This window comes from Myxocyprinus asiaticus, chromosome 16 (genome assembly GCF_019703515.2).
Source record: "Myxocyprinus asiaticus isolate MX2 ecotype Aquarium Trade chromosome 16, UBuf_Myxa_2, whole genome shotgun sequence".
Taxonomy (NCBI): Eukaryota; Metazoa; Chordata; class Actinopteri; order Cypriniformes; family Catostomidae; genus Myxocyprinus; species Myxocyprinus asiaticus.
In genome coordinates, this window is record NC_059359.1 from 25,376,832 (window position 1) to 25,400,386 (window position 23,555).

The following is a 23,555-nucleotide window of genomic DNA, read 5'->3' on the forward strand; positions in this document are numbered from 1 at the left end:
TTTTTCTAATTATTTAGGTGGATAATGTATTTAAATGAACTGTTTACATTTAAGACTTAAAAAAAATATTTTACATAAAAGGATGACACCCTTTTTATATATGGTTAGAAAAAAATACCCTAAAAAATGCCTCTAAAAATCAGTTCCAGAGGGCAAATATTGTTTATTTCTGAAACTATCACACACACTTCGATTTTGCCATCTTTCATCTGCAGTCTTTCTATGTCATTTTACATCCTTGAACAGTAAAAATGTGAGCAATTCAAACAAATCTGCAGGATTTGAATCTCTTTTTTGTTTCCACTCCCTTGGTATTTCTTATTTATTTCAAATGCTTAAGCTCATGCCCTTCTACTTGTGTATGTGTCTTCAGATCCCGGGGCAGTGGTGGAGACCCACAGTGCAGTTCCGTATGCAGTGATAGGTGGCATCTTGGCTCTGCTGGTCTTCACTGTCATCTGTGTACTCATAATCACCATCTGGTGCTCCGTCCGACAAAAAGGTGACCTCTTCTGTCCACATGTACTTAACCGGCCATGACACACTGGAAAGCTACACCTGACCTTTAGAGAGGGAGGGAGAAATAAACATCTAAATGGTAGAGAGCATTCGCGGCTGGTGCATTTTTCAAGAGTGGAGAAGACCAGTTATTAATGCGAAAATGTTTTTCTTAAATCTGGTGTTTGCAATGTTTCTCCTAAAAGCTGCTTCTCAAACTACTACTAACAACGAAATTACTTAATAAAAAAAACTGACCAAGCTCAGAGTTTTATTTTTACAATATTTACAAATGACAATAGTCAAGAGACAAGATTATGGATGCTAAATCAAATGTGTAATGACAGACTTAAGCTGTGTTTCCATCTCCGAACATTCTGTGCACTTCTTTGGTCTTAAATTTCAAACACTGTCAGTAACATATATCACTGTTTCAGTTATTGGCTGTTGTAAAGTCTCACCCATTTAAGAGCTTGTCCAAACATTACATAGAGAAGCTGGGCTTCCAGGTGGGACAAAAAAAAAAAAACATTGGTTAAAAGCATAATTTAGTGCTCATGATGCTCTCATAGATTCCAAGTGAAACACAGCATCCAGACCGGACCCAAAAAGACCACCTTGTCCAATGAATTAATTTTCCAAACTGAGCCAAAAATAAATGATACAGGTATCTGCCATAGACTCCCATTAAAGCACTGCTTCACTGTTGCTCTTTGCACCATACAGCTAAGAATCCTACACACATATTAATATTGATTAAAGAGGATCATGTTTATTGAGTGAATAGCATGATATTAAATTTGTATTAATATATATTTAATATATATATAAAAAATATAATTGTGCCAACATACAGTTGAGTGCATACATTTGCATCCCACTTGTAGAATCTGCAAGATGTTTATCATTTAAAAAAAAATAAGTGGGATTATAAACATTGCTATTTTTATTTTTTATTTAGGACTGCCCTAAAGACGCTATTTATAGTAGAGTACAACGGGGCTAAAAGTACCCCTTAAGGATTTTTTTCTGGTCACAAAATGTATCAAAATTTTATTATTGATTACTTTTTATTGAATATTGATGAAGCAGAATCATTTTGTGTGAAAAGAAATTATGACGGAAGGTTGTTTTGATTAAAATTCAGTTTTTAAAAAAGGTGGTAAGGGAGCCTTTTACCCCAGATAGGATGTTCCAAGCTTCTTAAAGAATTCGCCACAGTTCTTCTATCTATTTAGGCTGTCTCAATTGCTTCTGTCTCTTCATGTAATCCCAGACTAACTCGATGTTCAGTGGGGGTCTCTGTGGCCCCATGCCATCTGTTGCAGGGCTACATGTTATTCTATTCTATTTGCAGAAGGAATGTTTGGGAGTCTAAAATGTATATTACCTATTGACACACTAAAGCTGAAGATATAAATAACCATCTTAAGACAAATGTTTTTGTTAAACATCTTATGTGCCTAAGACTTTTGCACAGTACTATATATATATATATATATATATATATATATATATATATATATATATATATATATATATATATATATATATACACACACACACACACACACACACACACACACACACACACACTACCGTTCAAAAGTTTGGGGTCACTTGCCTGAAATGTTTCTCATGGTCTTAAAAACCTTTTGATCTGAAGGCGTATGCTTAAATGTTTGAAATTAGTTTTGTAGACAAAAATATAATTGTGACAACATATTAATTTATTTAATTACAAAACTACAAATTTATAAAAAATAAAAAATACCTTTTTGAAATGGATGACTTGGACCAAAGAAAAGCAGCCAGTAAGTGCCCAGCATATAGATGGGAACTCCTTCAATACTGTTGAAAAAGAATCGCAGGGTGATTCCTCAAGAAGTTGGTTGAGAAAATGCCAAGAGTACATTTCTGCAAAATCTAGGCATAGTATGGCCACTTTGAAGATGCTAAAATATAACATAGTTTTGATTTATTTTGGATTTTTTTAGTCACAACATAATTCCCATATTTCCATTTCTATTTTTCCATAGTTGTGATGACTTTACTATTATTCTAAAATGTGAAAAAAAATAAAAATAAATAAAGACTGAGTAAATGACCCTAAACTTTTGAACGGTAGTGTGTATATATATATATATATATATATATATATATATATATATATATATATATATATATATATATATATATACTTATACAGTATATTGGCGGCCAAAAGTTTGGAATAATGTACAGACTTTGCTGTTTCGGAAGGAAATTGGTACTTTAATTCACCAAATGGCATTCAACTGATCACAAAGTATTGTCCCGGACATTACTGATGTAAAAAACAGCACCATCACTATTTGAAAAAGTAATTTTTGATAAAATCTAGACAGGCCCCATTTCCAGCAGCCATCACTCCAACACCTTATCCTTGAGTAGTTATGCTAAATTGCTAATTTGGGACTAGAAAATCACTTGCCATTATATCAAACACAGTTGAAAGCTATTTGGTTCGTTAAATGAAGCTTAACATCGTCTTTGTGTTTGTTTTAGAGTTGCCACAGTATGCAATAGACTGGCATGTCTTAAGGTAAATATTAGGTCAGAAATGGCAAAAAAGAAACAGCTTTCTCTAGAAACTCATCAGTCAATCATTGTTTTGCGGAATGAAGGCTATACAATGCTTGAAATTGCCAAAAAACTGAAGATTTCATACAAAGGTGTACACTACAGTCTTCAAAGACAAAGGACAACTGGCTCTAACAAGGACAGAAAGAGATGTGGAAGGCCAGATGTACAACTAAACAAGAGGATAAGTACATCAGAGTCTAGTTTGAGAAATAGACACCTCACATGTCCTCAGCTGACAGCTTCATTGAATTCTACCCGCTCAACACCAGTTTCATGAACAACAGTAAATTGAAGACTCAAGGGTGCAGGCCTTATGGGAAGAATTGCAAAGAAAAATAAACTTTTGAAACAGAAAAACAAAAAGAAAAAGTTAGAGTGGGCAAAGAAACACAGACATTGGACAACATATAATTGGGAAAGAGTGTTATGGCTCTTAACCCCATTGAGCTTTTGTGGGATCAACTAGACTGTAAAGTGCATGAGAAGTGCCCGACAATACAGCCACATCTATGGCAAGTGCTACAGGAAGTGTGGGGTGAAATATCGCCTGTGTATCTGGACAAACTGACAGCTAGAATGCCTAGGATCTGCAAAGCTGTCATTGCTGCATGTGGAGGATTTTTTTATGAGAACTCTTTGAAGTAGTTTAAGAAGTTCTGAAAAAAAAAATTTCAAATTATAATTGTCATTTTTCAAGTTATTAATGTCCTGACTATATATTGTGATCAGATGAATGCCACTTTGGTGAATAAAAGTACCAGTTTCTCTCCATAAGAGCAAAATCTGTACATTATTCCAAACTTTTGGCCACCAGTGTGTGTGTGTGTGTGTATATATATATATATATATATATATATATATATATATATATATACACTACCAGTCAAAAGTTTTGAAACACTTGACTGAAATGTTTCTCATGATCTTAAAAATCTTTTGATCTGAAGGCGTATGCTTAAATGTTTGAAATGAGTTTTGTAGACAAAAATATAATTGTGCCACCATATTAATTTATTTCATTATAAAACTAAAATTTAATAATAAAAAAAGAAGTTTTTGAAATTGATGACTTGGACCAAATAATAAAGAAAAGCAGCCAATAAGTGCCCAACATAGATGGGAACTCCTTCAATACGGTTTAAAAAGCATCCCAGGGTGATACCTCAAGAAGTTGGTTGAGAAAATGTCAAGAGTACATGTCTGCAAATTCTAGGCAAAGGGTGACTACTTTGAAGATGCTAAAATATAACACAGTTTTGATTTATTTTGGATTTTGTTTAGTCACAACATAATTCCCATAGTTCCATTTATGTTATTCCATAGTTTTGATGACTTTACTATTATTCTAAATGTGAAAAAAAAAAATTATAATAAAGAATGAGTAAGTGTTTCAAAACTTTTGACCGGTAGTGTGTGTGTATATATATATATATATATATATATATATATATATATATATATATATATATATATATACAATATATGTAGGTGTTAGAGACATCTTGGGTTCCTGAGTGTAAAATACAGGAACAGCTTTTAGCACAAATATGTCTGGATGAGAGGAGAGAGAGCAAAATTTGGCTTTAGAAGAATGTGCCAGACTTGTGATATAGAAATCTAGCCCTGGGAGATGTGGGAAATGTTGGCATGGCTCTCATGTTTAATTGCCTTTTTTTGCCGACCGTATCGTGGCACATCTCTAAAGAAAACTTAATTACCTTGTCCCTGAACTCTTTTAAGAACATCTGGCCATCTCAGTGTTACCATTTCCAATAAAGATCACAGCACCTGCAAATTGGGGGTGGAGGCTAAAGGGGCAAGAGAACCAGAGCCCACCTGCCAGTCAAAGTCAAAAGTAGTTAATTCACCCATACGCATTGAGACAGAGCATTAGGGCTGATCCTGTCTAACCTTGGGCTGGCTGGAAAGGGAGAATGGAAGTGATTAATCAGAGGCTCATATAGGAGACGCAGAAGAGGAACATTAAATCTATTGATGCATTGTCCTGGTCCTGCGCAGTCTGTGACACTGCTGTTTATTAATGAACCCATCAGCATCTGCTTTACACTAGCACTGTAGAAAAATAAAATGCTTCATACATGAGATAGCTTTTTTAATTAAGCAGTGCTATGCCAGTGCCACAAAGATGCTTCTGCTAGATTTATTTGAGTTATTTGTCCCAGTGCCATAGAGGAAAAACCATTGGCTCATATAATGAAGAGAATAAAAAGATTATATTATACTGGATTGCTGACTTTGCACTAAAATGTAAGGAATGATTGTACCTCCAATTAATTTGTGATTAATTAAAAGTTGATGTGAAAAAATTCCCCAAATTACAGTAGATGACTTTTGCTGGCCCTGCAAAAGAAGCCCTAACTGTTTGTCTGCTTGGCATAAGCATGATGCCAAAAAGGTAATGTAGGTTTAGATGTGAGGCAGATACATACAAAACTTTAAAAAGCTTTTGCTATTGTATTAAAAAGACCAGAATATTCATTAAGTTTTTTCATTTTGTATTCTTCATAAGAAAGTCAAATGAGTTTGGAATGACATGAGGGTGAGTAAATTGACAGATAGTAGTATGTAAAAGTAATTGTTAAGGTTTTTCTTTGATTGCTTTAGAATGAACTGAATATTGATGTATTAGACAGACACTGTTTCTCTCTCTCTCTCTCTCTAGGTTCATATTTGACTCATGAGGCCAGTGGGTTGGATGAACACGGTGAGGTGCAGGAGGCATTCCTTAATGGTAACGACGCCAGCCAGGGCAAGAAGGAGTACCTACTGTAGCACCGCCCTAGTGGAGCACTTCAAAAACACTGAACCACAGCAAAGTGCACACCACAACCACACACACACACACGGCTCCCAAACAGACTTACACACCACCACAATGACAACAAGAGGGAAGCATCACAATCATGCCATATGAAAATGGAGTGGAAAGGAGAGGATGGAGAACACAGTAAGGTGGAGAGAGAGAGAAAGAAAGAGAGAGCAAGAGAGAGGGAGAGGATAATTATAATTATGAAAGAGATGGCTGGAATCACACAAAGACCGTCTCTTGTCTCACAAACACACACACACTTTCTGTTTTTAGTTGTGTGTGAGATAGTGACAACTAGCTGTAATTGTAGGGCCAGGAGAGAAAAGTGGCCATTCAGAATGGGTCGATCCATAACTGGCCGCGACGACATCGCTGTGGGAAGCCACAAGGGCTTATGAGGTATTGAATGTCCCAACGTGAGCAAACTGAAATACCCTGCATTGCCAAAGCATCTAGGCTTCAGAGTAGAAAATAAATCTACCAATGACAGCACTGAGAGCTCAAAGCCGCCCTCATAAAGTATTCATATCGGACTATCACCGTGTTTCACCTGATGACTCCATTATCTGTTCATGTTGGCCAAAACCTCGCTCACAAACGTGTCCTTTCGACTTAGTAGTCCTGATGAAGGATAGTTCCTCTCGTTTTGATCCCCTCTCTGTGACTCAGTTTCCTCCTCTCCAATTTTCCTCCCTCTCCCTCCTCTATCCCTCGACTATTGTTTGTTAATAATTAAGGGATTAGACATGTTCTCTTTTATGAGTAGAATAAATTGGAGTGGATGGCTTGCTCAGAAACTGTAAAAAAGGAGCTTAATTATTGTGAGAGAACTGCAAGAAGCTTGACTCGGGTGAGAAAAAACAGGAAGGGGTTGGCAAAGAACGTGTGAGAAATTTCAGTTTTATGATTCCTATGACACAAAAACACTTACACAATAAAACATATCTCTGAAATTATTATTTGTATGAAAACGTCTACAAAGATAAATTACTCTTAAAAGATTTACTTTTGCGTGCATTACCAAGCGATTCTATCATACTAACACAGAATATTAACTTAGAGGTGCGAAACTGAACAAACTACTGTTATGTCATCTTTAAAAAAAAAAACTGAGAAAACTAAAAAAAAATATATATATATTTCATTTGTCTTAAAGAGATATCTGAGGTCTTAATTGTTTTTATTAATTATTATTTGGACTATTATGATCGTTGTTATTGTTATTATTATTATTATTATTCTTACTGTTATTATAATTGTAAATGTTATAAATTGTATGCTTCACATGCTTTTGTTTTACCTGTAGCAAAAGCCGTGTACCCACTTTTCTCTCAGCTCTTTCATTCTCTTCAATCTTTCTTGATCTTACTATCCTCTTTGTGTCTTTCTCCCTATTTGTTTGTCTCCTCTTTGTCTTTCACTTCCTGTTTATTTTATAGTCTTTATGTCGCTGTTGATATAGCTAACTGTACAACTTTATAGGGGAAAGATACCAAGCACGACAAAATAAAAAAATACTTAAAGAATCTCATGTGAAAGACTGTTTTTGGAATGTGACTTACTTAGAGAAACCACCTGCAATACTCTCTTTAAACAGCAGAAGAAGATACAATAATCGAGTTTTACTGGTGGCAATAAAAGTTAGGAGGAAAAAGGGAGGGTATTTTAATTAGCTGAAACAGCTGCAGAAGAAGAGAATGAACAAAGATGGAAAGCTCTTTGACTGAGATTATGAATCATAAGAACGATGGAGAAGGAAGAAAGAAACAGTGAGAGTAGGTGCATTAAAATATAAGTCCTTCATTACTTCACAGCAATCAATATACGTTTGTGTCAGAAGTCACTTGCTGAGCGCTCAAGGGTTTGGGTTTAGATTTAAAAGCCAAGGGTAGGATGACTGATCGATGTGTTTGTCCTCTATTGATGTAGAGGCACTGCAGAAAGCCATCATAAACAGTAACTGTCACATGGCAATCAAAGCACCGTAACCTGCTGTTCTGCTTACTTTGAGCTTTTGCCAAGCTTTCTTACTTAAAGGAGGACATTTCCTAGCTATTTTCTTTTTAAAGGAATAGTTCACCCAAATATGACAATTCTCTCATAACTCACTCACCCTCATGTTGTTCCATACCCATATGACCTTTCATATGCAGAACACAAATGGAGATGTTTCAATGAAAGCCATCTTGTCAATACAATGGCAGTTGATAAAAGACTCGCTTTAAGTTTAAAAAGGACCCAAAAGTATCATAAAAGTAGTCAGTATCACTCATGCCTTATATTCCAAGTATTCATGCGTGAACTTGCATTGTTTAGAAGCTGCTTGCAATGCAGCTTCTCATGTGAACATCACTGTGATTGAGCTTCTTACATAGCGCTCATAAATGTCAAGATTTTCACTGAAACACTACTTAAATTTAGAGTTGTTTCTATGCTTCAAAAGATTTGGAATATGATCCATGAATCCCATGGACTACTTTTATAATACTTTTGGGTCCCTTGTTAAGCTTTAAAATGAGGCACTATCCATTGCCATTGCATTGAGGAGATGACCAAAGATAATAATTAAAACATCTTCTTTTGTGTCATACAGGTTTGAAACAACATGAAGGTAAGTAAATTATGACAGAATATTCATTTTTGTGTGAACTACTACTTTAAAGGGATAGTTCACCCAAAAATCATTTACTCACCCTTATACCATCCCAGACGTGTATAATTTTTTTTCTTTTGCAGAACCCAAATTAATATTTTTAGAAGAAAATCGCAGCTCTCTAGGTCCATTCAATGCAAGTGAATGGTGGCCAGAACTTTGAAAGTCCAAAAAGCACATAAAGGCACCATAAAATCATGCCATGGTCCAAATCACTGGTCACATTTCTTCCCCATTCTGATGGTTGACGTGAACATTAACTGAAGCTCCTGACCCATATCTGCATGATTTTATGCACTGTTTTGCTGCCACACGATTGGCTGATTAGATAATCACATGGATGATTGTTGGCCAGACAGGCTGGTTTGAGTATTTCTGTAACTGCTGATCTCCTTTGATTTGAGTCTACGGTAACTCAGATAACCGCACTGTACAATTGTGGTGAGAAGGATAGCATCTCAGAACACTATTCTGAGATGCGGGTTGGCGCTGTTTTGGCAGCACGAGGGAGACCTACACAATATAAGGCAGGTGGTTTTAATGTTGTGGCTGATCAGTGTAAATTATTTACAAAAAATGATCAAACAGATGACACAAAGAAGAGATGAGTTGCTAATTTGGGGGCTCCCTAGTAGTGACTTGTGCATCAGTGAGCAGGCAAACTCCAAATTCAGAGTTCAAATAAAAAATGACAGACCTAGACATCTCAAGATAACATAAATCTCTTATAATTATATAATAGTTTATTGAACCAGCCCAAATTTGGCTGACAAGTCATTGGCAAATCCATGGATAATGAACCATTTGTTTGTCAGATATCACATCAAACTTTCCTTCAGGTCTTTCCAAGGTCAGTGAACATTGCACTCTCTGCATGATGAATTTGAAGCTTCCATGCTCCTGTTAATGACCTCATTCAAGGAGATTCGGGTGCGATGAATTGACCGAAGCTACTTTGTGATGGAAATTGTCATATCGGATGGAAGCTAAAGGCTCTCATGCGTAGAGAACAATTGAGCGAGCTCTCAGTCAGGAAAGGTTTTACTTGTTTTTCCTTTTGACAGTCATTCACTCAATAATTCACCCCAGCATCAGAGGTTAGTGCACACTTCAGATGGTAAGAGAGAAAATAAAAATTAGTGAAAAAAATTAAGAAAACATACCAGACAAATCAGTCTTAAAGGGATAGTTCACACAAAAATGAAAATTCTGTTCTGAAATGTACTTACCCTCATGTCATTCCAAATCGGTATGACTTTCTTTTTGCATGGAACACAGAGAGTTTTCATTCTGATTAAAATCTCCTTTTGTGTTTCAAAGAAGAAAGAAAGTCATACTTGTTTGGAAGGACATTAATGTGAGTAAATGATGACAGTAAATGGGACTAAAGACTGTTGAAAAGACAAAATGGGTGAAAGTAACATTACATAGAGGATTTCAAGCTTGAAACTTGGATTGATAATGGGTGGTTTTGGAGGGACCAACAGTGTGACAAGAGAGAGGAAGAAAGAGGGAGATCACACCAGCACAAATATTCAGATACAATAGGAGTCATTTTTTCACACTGACACTGGCACAAGTGTGCAAAAAGAATAATCCAATTAGTATGAAACAGGGCTTTTATTCAGGATGCTCATAAGAAATAAGCATTTAATATAAACAGCTATGGAATATCCTGTTTTCCCTGGGAGTTATTGACTAGTTAATTACCTCAATGCATTTGTACAGTCTCTCCCAGTTGATATGCTATTACAGTTGTTTTAATTAAACATTTAGATCAAACCAAAAGCTAATGCTGGCATTGAACATTGATGGAGCATGTTCTAATGTGCTACATGTTTAATTATGCATAAGTATACAAACTTATTGATGTGCTCCATATAAGAGTCCTCTGAGATTGGTAGGAAAATTAACCCTATTACCCCTTTTCTGTATTACTCATTTTGACCATTAATCCTGGAGAATCAGTGGCATTAGACATGGCACCAATGCAATATTTTTGGAACCTTTTCACAGACTGTGATGATGCATTTCTGGCTTCATTTAGCAGGGTAAATCTAAGAAAATGTTATTTACAGTTTTTTTAATTATTGAATGTACATTTATATCACTACAGCTTGTTTTATTTTACCTTACATAAAACAACAACAACAACAACTAGTCAACTCTGCTGTGTGTGATGGGGTTTCAAAAACAGCTGCTCATGGAGTGACAGCAAATTTGCCATCTTTCTTTCCTCTGACAACCATTAATCTATTTTTTTCCTTTTTTGGAAAGTTGTGGAGACGTATTAGTGTTTGTTTGTTTGTTTGTTTTTTGCTGTTGCACCAAATAAGAAAGCAAAACATTTTTTGCCATGGTCTCCTGTGTACCTATATTGATGTTTACCCTGTTATGGTTCATTCCTAGAAATGTGAAAAAAGGTCCATTGTGCAGCTTTTGTAGCATAACAGGAATTTACAACAAGTTTAATATAGTTTATACTTGAGGTTGACAGATATATCGATCTTACCGATATATCGGTGATGATAATTGCTTTTTGGAACTATCATTTATATCCAAAAATCTATTTTTATATTATTCCTCCATTTCTGAGTCCCAGGTGTATTGCTGGCTTGTTTATAATTAAAGTTTCCGCATTATGCACCCAAATAAAAATTTTCTAGGTTATTATTGGGATTTTTGTTGCACAGTAACCTGCATCTGGGATTTTAAAATTATCAGGCGATTAATCAGTTATCGGCCTTGTCCATCAGTTATCGGAATCGGGAAAATCCACTATAGATCGACCTCTAGTTTTTACTGCCTTGCTTGTGAAATTAGCTAATATCAGATTTGTTTTACTCATCTGCAGAATAGAATTATATTCAACCCATGCATGGACTCTAAAGCTGTGTAAGTGCCCTCTTCACATGGCATCACATCTCTTGCGATAATTTGCCATTCAATGTCTGTGCAGGGAAACAGATGTCCTCAGTTGCACTGAATGTACTCCTCACAGGTTTGACTTGAGAGGAGATAACTATTGGGGTCAGGTAGTGCGCAGCCGTGCATTTAACAAGGTACACTCATTGCCAACCAGCCAAGAGGTGGTGGTGAAGATGAGAGGGGGCACTGTGCTGTAGATCTGGAAGAGCATGGAGGCCGTTAGAGAGTACCAGCTGGGTCTAGTGGCACTTGAGGCTCAAAATGTGGGTGATGTGGAAGAACAGCCAAAGCATTACCAGGACAGATATGGAGAGAGCCATGAGCGAGACTGGAATGAACTTTGGTTTTGAGAAAATGTGGAGGTCATAGAAGTTTGCTATGGCATGATGCACAACAGGACAAGACACACAGCCAACAGAACCAATAGAGGGAAGGCAAACACAGATCACGGATCTCTGCATAAGTGAAGTTCTTTGTGTTCTTCACAAGGAACTTAGGGGTGTTTTGGCAGGGGTAGTAGAATCTGCTTCAGGCTATTCCTCCAGTCTAAGTTCAAGTCCAGCTGTACCGTCTTCCTCAGCAGCTCCGCAGGTGTCAGGAGAGCTTTAAATGAAGGCAGTGATCATGGATATTGCCCAGCAGAGCAGCACCAAGCACAAAACACGCCTACAAGTCACTAAGCTTGCATATCTGAAAGAAACACAGGCTCTGTCCTGAATTTTACTATTGCATGCTCAGCAAAATGTAATACTCTGGTACTTAATAGTCAGCACAAACAGAGTCTTTAAGGTATTTTAAATATGCTTTATGCAAAAATCAAAATAGCTGAAACTGAATTTACTGCCTTGCACTTGCTGAACAGATTCCTCCCTATAAAGCAGTCTTTTAGAACATAAGCACTGATCAAGAAGGTGCTCTAATTCAGAGGTTCTCAACCAGGGGGCCGGGGCCACTAGAGGACTGCAAGATGACTCAAAATTAATTTAAAATGAGAAATATTTAAATAATCTACCTTTATTATAATGATAAAAATGTCTTAATGCTTTCTGAAACTTCTGGAATCAAAATATGAATCATGATTAATGTGATTAATCTATTGACATGTCTAGTTTTGGAAGGGAGGAAGCCCTCACGTATTAGCTTAGACAGTGAGGGGCCTTGGAGTCAAAAAGGTTGAGAACTACTGCTCTTGTGTGTATCATACAAAAGTAAACAAATATGTCCTTAAAAACCACTAAGTAAGACATACTAATATTACCACTGCATAGGCCCAACAATTTTCAAAATTTGGTTTCAAAATGCCTCTTGAATTTCAGTAGTTTCATGCTCTTGGCAGCCAGTACTTTGCCATACAAAACATTGTGCTTGGCACAAACTATGTTTATCCTCATTGCAAGTCAACCTATAGTTTTGTTCGTGGTTTTTGAGGATGAGGGCTTGTCATGCAACCTGTACATGTTGGAATCCACCTAATTTGGCTAGCTCCTACAAAGAGACAGATGCATTTGGGCCACAATACATAGATGTTTATTGGACACACAGCCTTTGACGCCAATAACAAGAGATATGAAAAGCATCTCTTTTAAAAGTGGATAAGTCTACTTAGCTATCCTATCTATGTGTGATTATATTGGTAGTTGCATTTTATTATTTGCATAATAGCATTCTTTCTTCATCAAAGATTTTGGGGTCACGGCCCACCAGTTGATAACCACTGCTCTAATTTATTTCCTCTAAGGTTAGGAGGTCCAGACTCACTTGTTTCTCAGCCAGCCCTGCAGGTGTGCGATGGGGGAGCAGAAGCAGCATACACATGGTAAACTGCCTGACCAGCAGATGGCAGAACACTGTAGTGATAAAGGTGTACAGCGACTAAAAACTCCTCAGGTTCAGCAAAACAGACACAGATGCACCCACAACACTGCCCAGTGCCTCAACCATGCCAAGATAAAGCTTCAGACATATGCAGACATACTCCAGCCTTGAGTTTCAGCAGCCATACACAACTTCACACTCACTCCAATTACTAGCACTGTTATTACACACTGAACAAGGGAATTAGCATACCCTTAGAAAGAGAAAGAGAGACCACTTTTCTAAATGTTAAAAAGCAATAAAAACTGAAAATGGTAAAAGACAATAGCAAAGACGATTAATTAATTAATTAATTAATTATTAGTGACGTAGTGATTTATGACTTTAGGTTTGTTCTCAAGAATGTTACCACATGCTCAGAAGGTGTGGGTCAATCGCTAATCTTTTGGAGAGGTTGTGTCCTCATTCTCTGGTAGTTATGGCACTAGTTGTACTAAATTAATTACTTGTAAGATGCTTTAGATAAAATCAACTGCCAAATGAATACATTGAAATATAGTGGGGTTCAGTGACTATGAAAAAGAACGTAAAAAAAAATAAATAAATATTCCTCAACGAATTTGTGGATTTACGCTGACAAGGTAAACGGAGACTTGCTGTGACAGTACATCCACACGGATGTGAGCGCAATGCAAATGCATGGCATGGAAAAGCTTCAAAAGTCATGCAGCTCCTGCTGCTAAGACAAACTAATCACGTACTTGCCTCACTCACTCACTTTGACAGACAGGTTATTTCATTCTCTACTCAGACAATGGGCAATACATATTTGTTAAAAAAATAAATAAATAGCTGTTAAAATTTCTCCTAAAATGCTTCAATATGCCACCTGTCTCTTTATCATAATGAGTTTGACCTTTTCAACAGCCACTGACAGTAATCAGTTCTAAAATGCTCATGAGTGATTCATGGTAATGAACAATGATTACGCAGTCTCTTAATCCCCTGCTCCTCACAAGCATGGGCTGAGCCACTGGCTCTGCTCTTCTTTCATTGTATTCCCCGCTCACACAAACTGACTAGCTGAAATAATTAATAATGTAAAAGTTAGAAGTCGTCTCATTGTGCCGCTCCAATTGTAATTCTTCTGCACTTCACTCTCCTCAAAATTAATTACTACAGCTAATCAACTATGAGCTCAGATATACAACAAACACCTGCAGATTTACGGTCCTCTTTGGGTTAAAAGAACAGGAAATGTGTTAATTCAAAAAGTAAAACATTTACAATTTAATAAAAGGGTGAGAGAAACAAATTGTTGAATGAGAGGATAAGTATTATATAATTATATAATTTTTGAGCTTGAGTTTTTCTCCCAAGATTAAGCCTTCGCTCTTTATCTCTATGCCAATTCTATTTCCATCTCTTTCACATATGCTCTGTGGATCTCGTGAACAAATCTCTATGCCAATTCTATTTCCATCTCTTTCACATATGCTCTGTGGATCTAGTGAACAAATTCATAAACTGTTTTTTTGTTTGTTTGTTTTTCAGCACCACTCCTTCCCTCACTAAGCAGTCTGTGTAGGCTTATCAGTTAAGTCAAGTGTGTGAGCAGAAATGTCCTTTCCATTAGGCCAGTACAAAGGGCAGCATTGCCACCATAAATAAACATCCATTTAATTCAGGAACATACTGTATAAAGATGCAAGCTTACACACATGCAAGGGAATGTACACACACGTTCTGACATATACATCTCCACATAGGCTATTTGTGCACAAAAAGACTCTATTCTCTAAAGTAAACAGATAAGGCAGGAATGATTGGGAGAAAGAAGAACAAAGGCTAGAGGAAGTGCTTATCTGTTTGGGAGTTTATTTGTTGATGCACATGAACTAATTCAGTTCTCAGCAGCATATGAAATGATATATTTCTGCCATGGTTCAATAAAGCTGCTTTACTGCATTTTTAAATAGGAAGAACCAAGACACATAATGTCTGTTTAACTCCACCAGACAGTCTTAAACAGAAGAATAAGATCTGAAGGTCAAGGTCAAACAAGTGTTATTTAATAGACCATACAGACAGATATAGATGTGTATGTGTGTGATATTTGCTGATTTAATCTTACCCTCTGTACAAGGCAGGGGTCCAAGTATTTTCCTCTTTTAATTACATGCATTTATTAGTGATTTCTTTACACTTCTAATTGGATTACTCTGCTGTCCACAAGCATGATAAACGATTTCTTCGTCTCTTTGTGTTATACATTGTATTAAATCGATAAACACGAATGCAATGGGCATTCTTTATTATACGTAGCCAAAATCATTGTTTTAGCTGTATTTATTGGTCACACTATTGTACAGATATTGTCAAATTTAATAACTGATTCATATTTTTGTTTGCGCTTGCCGCGCACTCTCCAACACCAACACTATAGTCCCTCACTTCCGCAAATCTCGCGATACCGAGCGTGATAAGCCCCTGTTAACACACATGGGAAACCCTGCGTGGTCCTCTTCCTTTTGCTATCCGCAAGCAAGGTAGTACATTCTCCTCAAATCTGTAGGTTATAAAGTGATTTATAAGCATAGTCTGGCTGTAGTTCGATTACAGAACAACTTTAGTATTTAACTATATTTATTTTTACGCTGGACTGTCAATAAATTACAATTGAGATTTCCAGTCTTTTGAAAATAAAGATGAGATCGCATGCTGAGGAGCCCCGATGTTCAATGGCTGCGCCCATGCAGATGCATTGAGGCCTGGTCTCATCCAGTCTCGCATTGCTTATATCGTCAGCTGCGATACGAAGTCATCAATTAGTAGTTATACAAAAAGTTTTTAATGATTAAAATAATTTGTTGCAACTCAGTAGATTTTTGTTGGATGCTCATGAATGTGTTTTTCCGCGTCTCTATAAACGTGGTCGGTAGGCGCACTGCTAACACGCTAGTGAGAGGAGCCACTACATTTATTTATACCAAATATAAATATGTATATGAATGTATGCCTTGGACCTCTCTGATGAACTTCCTCGTCTCTAGTTTTTCTTAAAAACAATACATTATCCCACTCCATATTGTGCCTGTTAGCTAGCGAAAACGATTTCATGTGGCTTACTCATTTTAAAGAACCGTAAAATCGGACGGTCCTAATTAATATGGGTTTCAATATATTTCCAGATGCCAGGTGGTGGTGTAACGGTGAAAGACGTCAACCAGCAGGAGTTTGTCCGCGCGCTGGCAGCTTTCCTCAAAAAGTTAGTCTCTTATGTTGTTCATTTGCCCAGTACTCATCGTAGTCATAGACCTACATTGATTGCTTGAGCTTTCATGAGCTTCAAAAGTACTGGGATACATTTGTGTATTACTGCTCCTTTTGAAACCCGTTTGTGTATTCACAGGTCAGGGAAGCTGAAGGTGCCAGACTGGGTTGATATTGTTAAGCTAGCCAAGCATAAAGAGCTGGCTCCCTGCGATGACAACTGGTTCTACATAAGAGCTGGTGAGTGCTGTTCTCCTCATTTAAAAACGTAGAAACGCCTGGACTCAGTGTTTTACCAAATAATGATCTTATTTGGTATGGGGGGATTAAATGTATGGCATCGCTAAAAAGGCCAATGTGATCACTTTGCAAATGATCTGTCACTAGATGTCAGTTGTGTTAATGTCACTAGAGATGTATCAAAGCCTCAGTTGAAGTTATTAAGACCCCAAACACTGGAGATCAAGGGTGCTGGCTGTGCATCAGTAAACTTGGTCAATGCACCATGTTTAAGCTTTCTGCTAGAGCTGCATAATATTTTAACCAATTTTATATTTATCTACATTAGTAAATGGTGCCTGCCGTACACCGTGCGTACCATGAATTGACTAGGGTTGTGCATGGTAGCCATACCATTTTGTAATATATGTAATAACTGTAATGGTTCAAGAACAGTTATTTGGCAAGAGCTGGTACTCGAAAATAAATAACGTTTATTGCAATGGATATGTGCTACTCAAAATAGCAGGGAAGCTATGAGTCCACAGTGAGCTATGAGTTTATATGGCACAATAAATCTCTTGATAAAATCATTAAAAAGTGAAACTTAAATGATCAGACTGTCACTTCCTGCAATATATACTTAACAAATCGAAAATAAGTTCTAACCCTGATATGTGCCCGGGCAGGTTAACATTATCGTGATGCAGCAAACGTTAGTATTGTCATGTGCATGGAGTTACACTTCTGCATCATTCAAAAACGTCTGTACTGTGCGTATTTAGATAGAAAAACAGCACAAGTGCATGCAAAAACACTTGTGACCAGCCCCTAACTTGCCCTATACTTGGAAAAACTGGCCTGGACCTGGCCCAAAACACGATGGTTTGTCGGGTACTTTCGGGCTCTGAACAGTTAACCTAATCTTGAATATCTGTACAAATCCCTAGAGCTGATGAAACATTTTCCCTGATAATATTTTCGCAATAATGAAGCGTGTCCCTGTGAAATTCTGTCGGCTGTAAAAAAAAAAATAAATAAATAAAATAAAAAGAAATTTGTGATCCCTGAATTTACTTATCGCATGTAAAAACACTGGATAAGCTTTTAATGTTTATTTTTGTTAGACAACTTCTTATTATATTAGCCGTTTTATCATTATTGACCGTAATGGGAAAATAATTATCTTGTAATTATTGTAGGCCATAATTTGTGTGGTATTTTGATTTTAGCAGCAAGGTAGACCCTGAAGATGCGAGGTGGACTTGATCATATTTAGTGTGTTCCTTGTTATGCAAACATCCTTGATTAAATCTTTTCTGTTGTTTGATTTTGTGTTGATCAGTGATGATTAAGCGTAATACTTCTTGACTGTAGTTTATGTGGTGAAGGTTTACGCTATTCATAGGTGCATAAGTGTTCTTAAAAAAGCATATGAATCGATATCAAATCGAGAGCTTGTGAATCCGAGTCGAATAGGTAAATCTGTATCAATATGCAGCCCTAATTGAGTGTTTTGATAGATTATATTTATACTACTTTTTTATGCTTTAAAGAGGTCGGTGTTTATAATTTTAATGATAAAACCTCCATACAAAGGCTGTAAATACACAGTACTTCAAAAAAACAGTTACTTGATTTTAGTGTGGATTTTGTATTTACTGCAGTTTTCTCAACCTGGTTATAGTTGAGCCAGATCTGTCTGTCACAGGACAATTTGCAGTCTAAGAACCCCAATTTTGGACAGTGTTGAAGTTGTTATAATCAGTGAGAATAAATAAAACAAGATGTATCAGGAATCGGATCATGACTCTCAGAATCGAATCGCGAGGTGCCCAAAGATTCCCACACCTAACGAAGTATACCCAGGTATTTAGGCTTTATCATTCATGTCCCTGAATTGTTAATAAGTGTCAGCAATTGCTGTGTATGCTGCCAAACCAAATTTATTTCACTGACAAAGTTCCCACTAACACTTCAGAAAATTAAGAGCTGAGGACAAGTTCATAGAAACAGCAATTACAGATTTTATGCCAATGCATCCATTTTAGTCTTGGAATGATAAGTGACATTTTTCTTTGACTTGTAATGTTAACTGTCCTGAAATATATTTTCTGACTCTTCCCTCTCTCTTAGCCTCCACAGTGCGTCACCTGTACTTGCGTGGTGGTGTTGGTGTGGGCTCTATGATCAAAATCTACGGAGGGCGTAAGAGGAACGGCGTGTGCCCCTCTCACTTCAGCGTGGGCTCCAAAAACGTGGCCCGTAAAGTTCTCCAGGCCCTTGAGGGTCTCAAGATGGTGGAGAAAGATCCCAATGGGTGAGTGTCCCCTAGATTTTTTCAGTTGTCTGACAATAAACAGAATTATTCAGATTCTTTGTGTTGTTTTCAGGCCTTCTTAATCCTTTTTACTTCGCCATTTTAGTAATAAAGATTGTCACTTGTGTCATTACTTTTGACTATACCCCCAACTAATTTTCAATCATAATTTCTCAGTGGGCGTAGACTGACCCCTCAGGGGACCAGAGACCTGGACAGAATCGCTGGGCAGGTGAGGACCTTTCTCATAAATAACTATATTTATGAACCTTAATTTGGTTTGAGAAATTCACCTGTAAATGTCTGAGTTTGCTGACACTATTGACTATTCTTTGATGAGGAATTTAGTTGAATGCAGTTTATACTGTAAACAGTGTTTATCAGAATTAAATGACAGTAATAATGCTACACATAATCGAGCACGAGTAAGCTATCTTCAAGCCCTGGATGTAATTGACCTATTCTTGCTTAAAGTTTAAAGCTCTTTAAAGGTGCACTCAGTAACTTTCGTCTTTGTGTCATCTTAGAATTACACTGACACCTAGCGGCTTGGGTGCAGCATCATTTAAAATCAATAGTTTTTAGTTTCAGATGCCATTGTAGAAATGTAGTATTCATAGTCAGCCAAGATTACTTAAATCAATAAGTGAAAGTGTCAAATAAGAGGATGGTAACCGAGATTAAGTTAGTATTCGGCTGGTCATGTGACTGACATGGCATCCCCCATGTGCGGACCCTCTATGTAGAATAAACAGCTTTTATAAGGTTACTGATATGACTTAATTTTAATGTGAGTGGTCATGATTTCCTACACATTGCAAAATTACAATTCATGTCTTTAGGAGTTAAACTTTTTTTAATGAGGAAAAAATTGAGTGCACCTTTAATGTCTCAAGGGTTTGCTAGATTTTGTGACAGTGAAATCTCCAATTTAATATGTTGGCATGGGTCTGTCTCTAAAAAAAAAAAATAAAAAAATAAGCCCATGGACATCCTCTGAATGCCTGCGCTTGTTTTTTTTTCCCGTGTTGCTGCTCCACTCTCCCTGCAAGCTACCGCTGTGCGCCAATCCAATGCTGGAGGAAGTAAACAAGGCGATTGAATTTCATGCTTGCTGGGCTGCCGTATGGCGGCATTTTATTCTGCCTGATGCCCTTAATTAGCTCAATTCTGATGAGTTAACGTGATTTTGTTGTGCTTGCCATGGCTCTATCTTCTGCACTCTGACTCTTTCCAGAGCACTGATATGCTTGGCTTCTCATTGATGGCTCGAGCAAAAACAATGTCAGTGTGGAACAGCATGTTTGCTTTAATTTCTTGGTTTAAGATCAGTAACAGAACTGGAGAGGCTGCTTAATATTTTCAGCAGTTCATATTAATTTCTCAAGGTTTTTTTTGAAGGGAGAGTAGGGAATAACCACATTGGTTTAATTTTTTGTTGTTGTTTTTGCAGGTAGCTGCTGCCAGCAAGAAATCTTGAAGTGTAAAATAAAATTTTGTGAGAAACCCACACCTGTCTCTGTCTTTGGTTTTGTGAATGAACTATTTGGATTTAATGAGTTACCCTCCATTGCAAAAGCCAAGAACAATGTGGGAGTACTTTGTCATCCTAAATCCATTAGCCTAATGTTAAAAAAAAAGTGTTTGGGTGAATTTTTCATATTTTAAGCAAATGCTCTAATGCTGCTGGGGCTTTGAATCATTTCACATTAATTCAGTTTCACAGGTGCATCAGTCAAACTACTTGCATCATCTTGTTCATAGTCTTATGAACAGCACGAATGGATTCTTAAATTACTTTTTTGCAAGGATTTTGATTAATATACTCATTAGTATTAGTATCTTTTCCTGCTGCTTGTTTTCAGGGGTGCAACTACACATTTGTTGAGGGGTATGCAACATCAATGTTGGTGCCCCCCCTCACCCCACCAAACACACACACTACAACACAGATAAAAAGCCAGAAACCCATAGGCAAATTATGGGGCCCTTTTAACTTGATAGTCATGTGAAGGTGACAAAATTTGACACACAAAACGGAACCATAGACACTTTTCAAACTGCTTCAAAATGTAACAAATATTACAATTCTGAACACACACAAAATAAATTCCTTATAAAGAATTAATTAAAAAAAGGTACAACTTAAAGTGATGCTAGTTCATTTGAAATTTTATTATTTAGATTTTTTTATACGAACAGTCATGTACATAGCAATAACCTATTTAGTTTAAAACAAATTCTTAATTTTATCTGCATAGTTATTTTTCATCCAAAAAGAAAATATTGAAGAGGCTTAATTGTTCAACATGATTGATTCTGAAGAAAGACTGTCCATCACACATTTATTTGCCTGTTTTTTAATTTATTTAGTCAATAATTAATCTAGGTATTGTTTAATAATTCCTGAGGTAATTTACTCCACATCCAATAGTTTCTCTCATCGTGTTTGAGACAACAACAGGCGAAGGTAGGAAAGTGCAACTAACACTAGTTATGGTTAGTAAGATGAACCCAAGTATAGGCTGGACATGGCGGAGAGTCAGTTAACTCTTTTTTTTTTTTTAACAACCTTTTCTCTGAATGAAAAGTAATTGAATGCTGATTCAGAAACATACGGCGACTTTTTGCATAACCGTGATCGAAAAGATGCTCTAAAATGAATGGATATATTAGCTGGTCAGGAGTTAGTATGGGAAATGTTAAATGTAGGTTAATTTACAGCCTTTTCTTTTCAAACTTTTCAGTGATAAACCTACCAATCTCTGTCCACTGCATTGTTTTCTTCATTTTAATGCACTGTTTTCATTTTCCATCTTCCTTTTTTCTGTTCTGCGCCCCAGGCCAGAACGCATCCCCCCTCTGACTATTGTTCCCCGCCCCCCCGAATGGCTATTATTATTATAAAATCTTGGCTTGTTCCTGGCCTTGGGAAATTTTCCAACACCTAAAGAGTAACAGAAAATTATACCCGTTTCTGAGTTTTTTGGGAGCGCTTTTTTTGCCCTGAAAGACGTCCTTCTACACCGAGGCAGTATTGGTTGGTTCACCATTATGTAAAATTAGCTATTTTCAATAATGCAATCTTGACATTTTGAGAAAGAGTAGACCAATGAATATTTACTTGGATCATTGTCTGAAATCCCCCCCAGCTAAAAACCAATCTAAGCTGGTCAGTTGAGATAGGGATTTTTAGAGGGGTTTTGAACACTTTTTAGCTGTTCAGGCTAGGAGACCGGTTGTGTTTAGAAGGTAACTCCCCAGTTACCTGAACTCTCGCGAGATCCGCATTGAACGTTTACACACTGTGTTTTTTGTGTTTATTTAGAGTCCTTCAAAAATGTTGACTTTCCGACTTAAAAAAATATTGAAATTTTTAATTTATTCAGTCAAGTTTTCACCCATAAAAAGTAAGGGTAACTTATTTTTTTAACATCATGACATTTTTATTCATAAAGGACAACTTGACTGTTGTACTTTATTATTTTATTTTGTTTCACAAATGAAGCAATTGTAGAACCATTGACAAATTCTCTTAAAAGATGACTTCTATAAGATGGTGTCCATAACATCACAAAACATGCCACTGATCAATTAAATACAAAAATCAATAAAAATCTTTCACATGAACATTAAACGATGTAACACCAACACATTTAAATAAACTATGTAAAGAAATTACTGTTAAAATAAAAATTAACTTTTTCAACTTGGTGGGAAAAGCACTACATGCTCATTTGAGCAGCCTCTTCTATTTTCTAGAACTTCTTGTATTTTCAAAATACGTTTTTAACTGTCTGAAATCATTTACTCGATTACTCATTCACATGAAATCAAGGGACACACATTCTTTTTAAAATATTTGAATTATTAAAGGTGCTGTAAGCGATTTTAGCCATTCTGGAACTTCTAAGACACCGAGCTGTTGAATTAGACACGCCCTCTCTTTCCAAATCACCTCCATCCAAAGGTAGCGTTGAGCAGTGTTTTCTACGGGTGTCAAAACAACAGTAGCTAAATAGCGCCCTCAGCTGACATTTGTTATGAATCTCAAACCTGGTTGAAAGATCAGCTTAAACTATGAGAATGGGCAAAATGATTGACAGGCAGAAAGCACATCAATGTGTCCGGGGTTTCTTGACTATTTTAAATCTTTTACGTGACTGAAAAGTCAAGGGACCTGTTTGTCACCAATCACCATATGTTGATAATGACCAATAGTTTAGTCTCCCTGTGTTTTTTCTTTTCTTTCTGGCGTCACCGAATCATTTATTTTTTTATTTAATTTTTTAATTTTTTTATAAATATTGTTTTTGCGACTTAAATAAGTCTTTAAATGACTCGTGCCTGACAAAAATATGAACACAATTACAATGGGTCTGAAATCTCGACGT

The 23,555-nt window shown here is 36.5% G+C and overlaps 2 protein-coding genes across 5 annotated transcripts in view; both read left to right on the plus strand.

The window, feature by feature from the left end:
• Positions 1 to 7,484, plus strand: part of LOC127453706 (cell adhesion molecule 4-like) — a 256,812-nt gene extending 249,328 nt beyond the window's left edge. For all 4 annotated transcript variants that reach the window (XM_051720306.1, XM_051720308.1, XM_051720304.1 and 1 more), the window contains 2 exons: positions 374 to 502; positions 5,807 to 7,484. In XM_051720306.1, coding sequence (XP_051576266.1) covers positions 374 to 502; positions 5,807 to 5,916 — 239 coding nt within the window. In that variant the 3' untranslated portion in view covers positions 5,917 to 7,484. The remainder of the gene's footprint in view (positions 1 to 373; positions 503 to 5,806) is intronic.
• Positions 7,485 to 15,823: 8,339 nt separating this feature from the next.
• On the plus strand, positions 15,824 to 20,671 carry rps19 (ribosomal protein S19). The gene is made up of 6 exons (XM_051721504.1): positions 15,824 to 15,898; positions 16,541 to 16,617; positions 16,762 to 16,862; positions 18,978 to 19,161; positions 19,339 to 19,393; positions 20,615 to 20,671. The coding sequence occupies exons 2-6, from the start codon at positions 16,541 to 16,543 to the stop codon at positions 20,639 to 20,641; spliced, it is 444 nt and encodes a 147-aa protein (XP_051577464.1). The 5' UTR covers positions 15,824 to 15,898; the 3' UTR covers positions 20,642 to 20,671.
• The last annotated feature ends 2,884 nt before the right edge of the window (positions 20,672 to 23,555 follow it).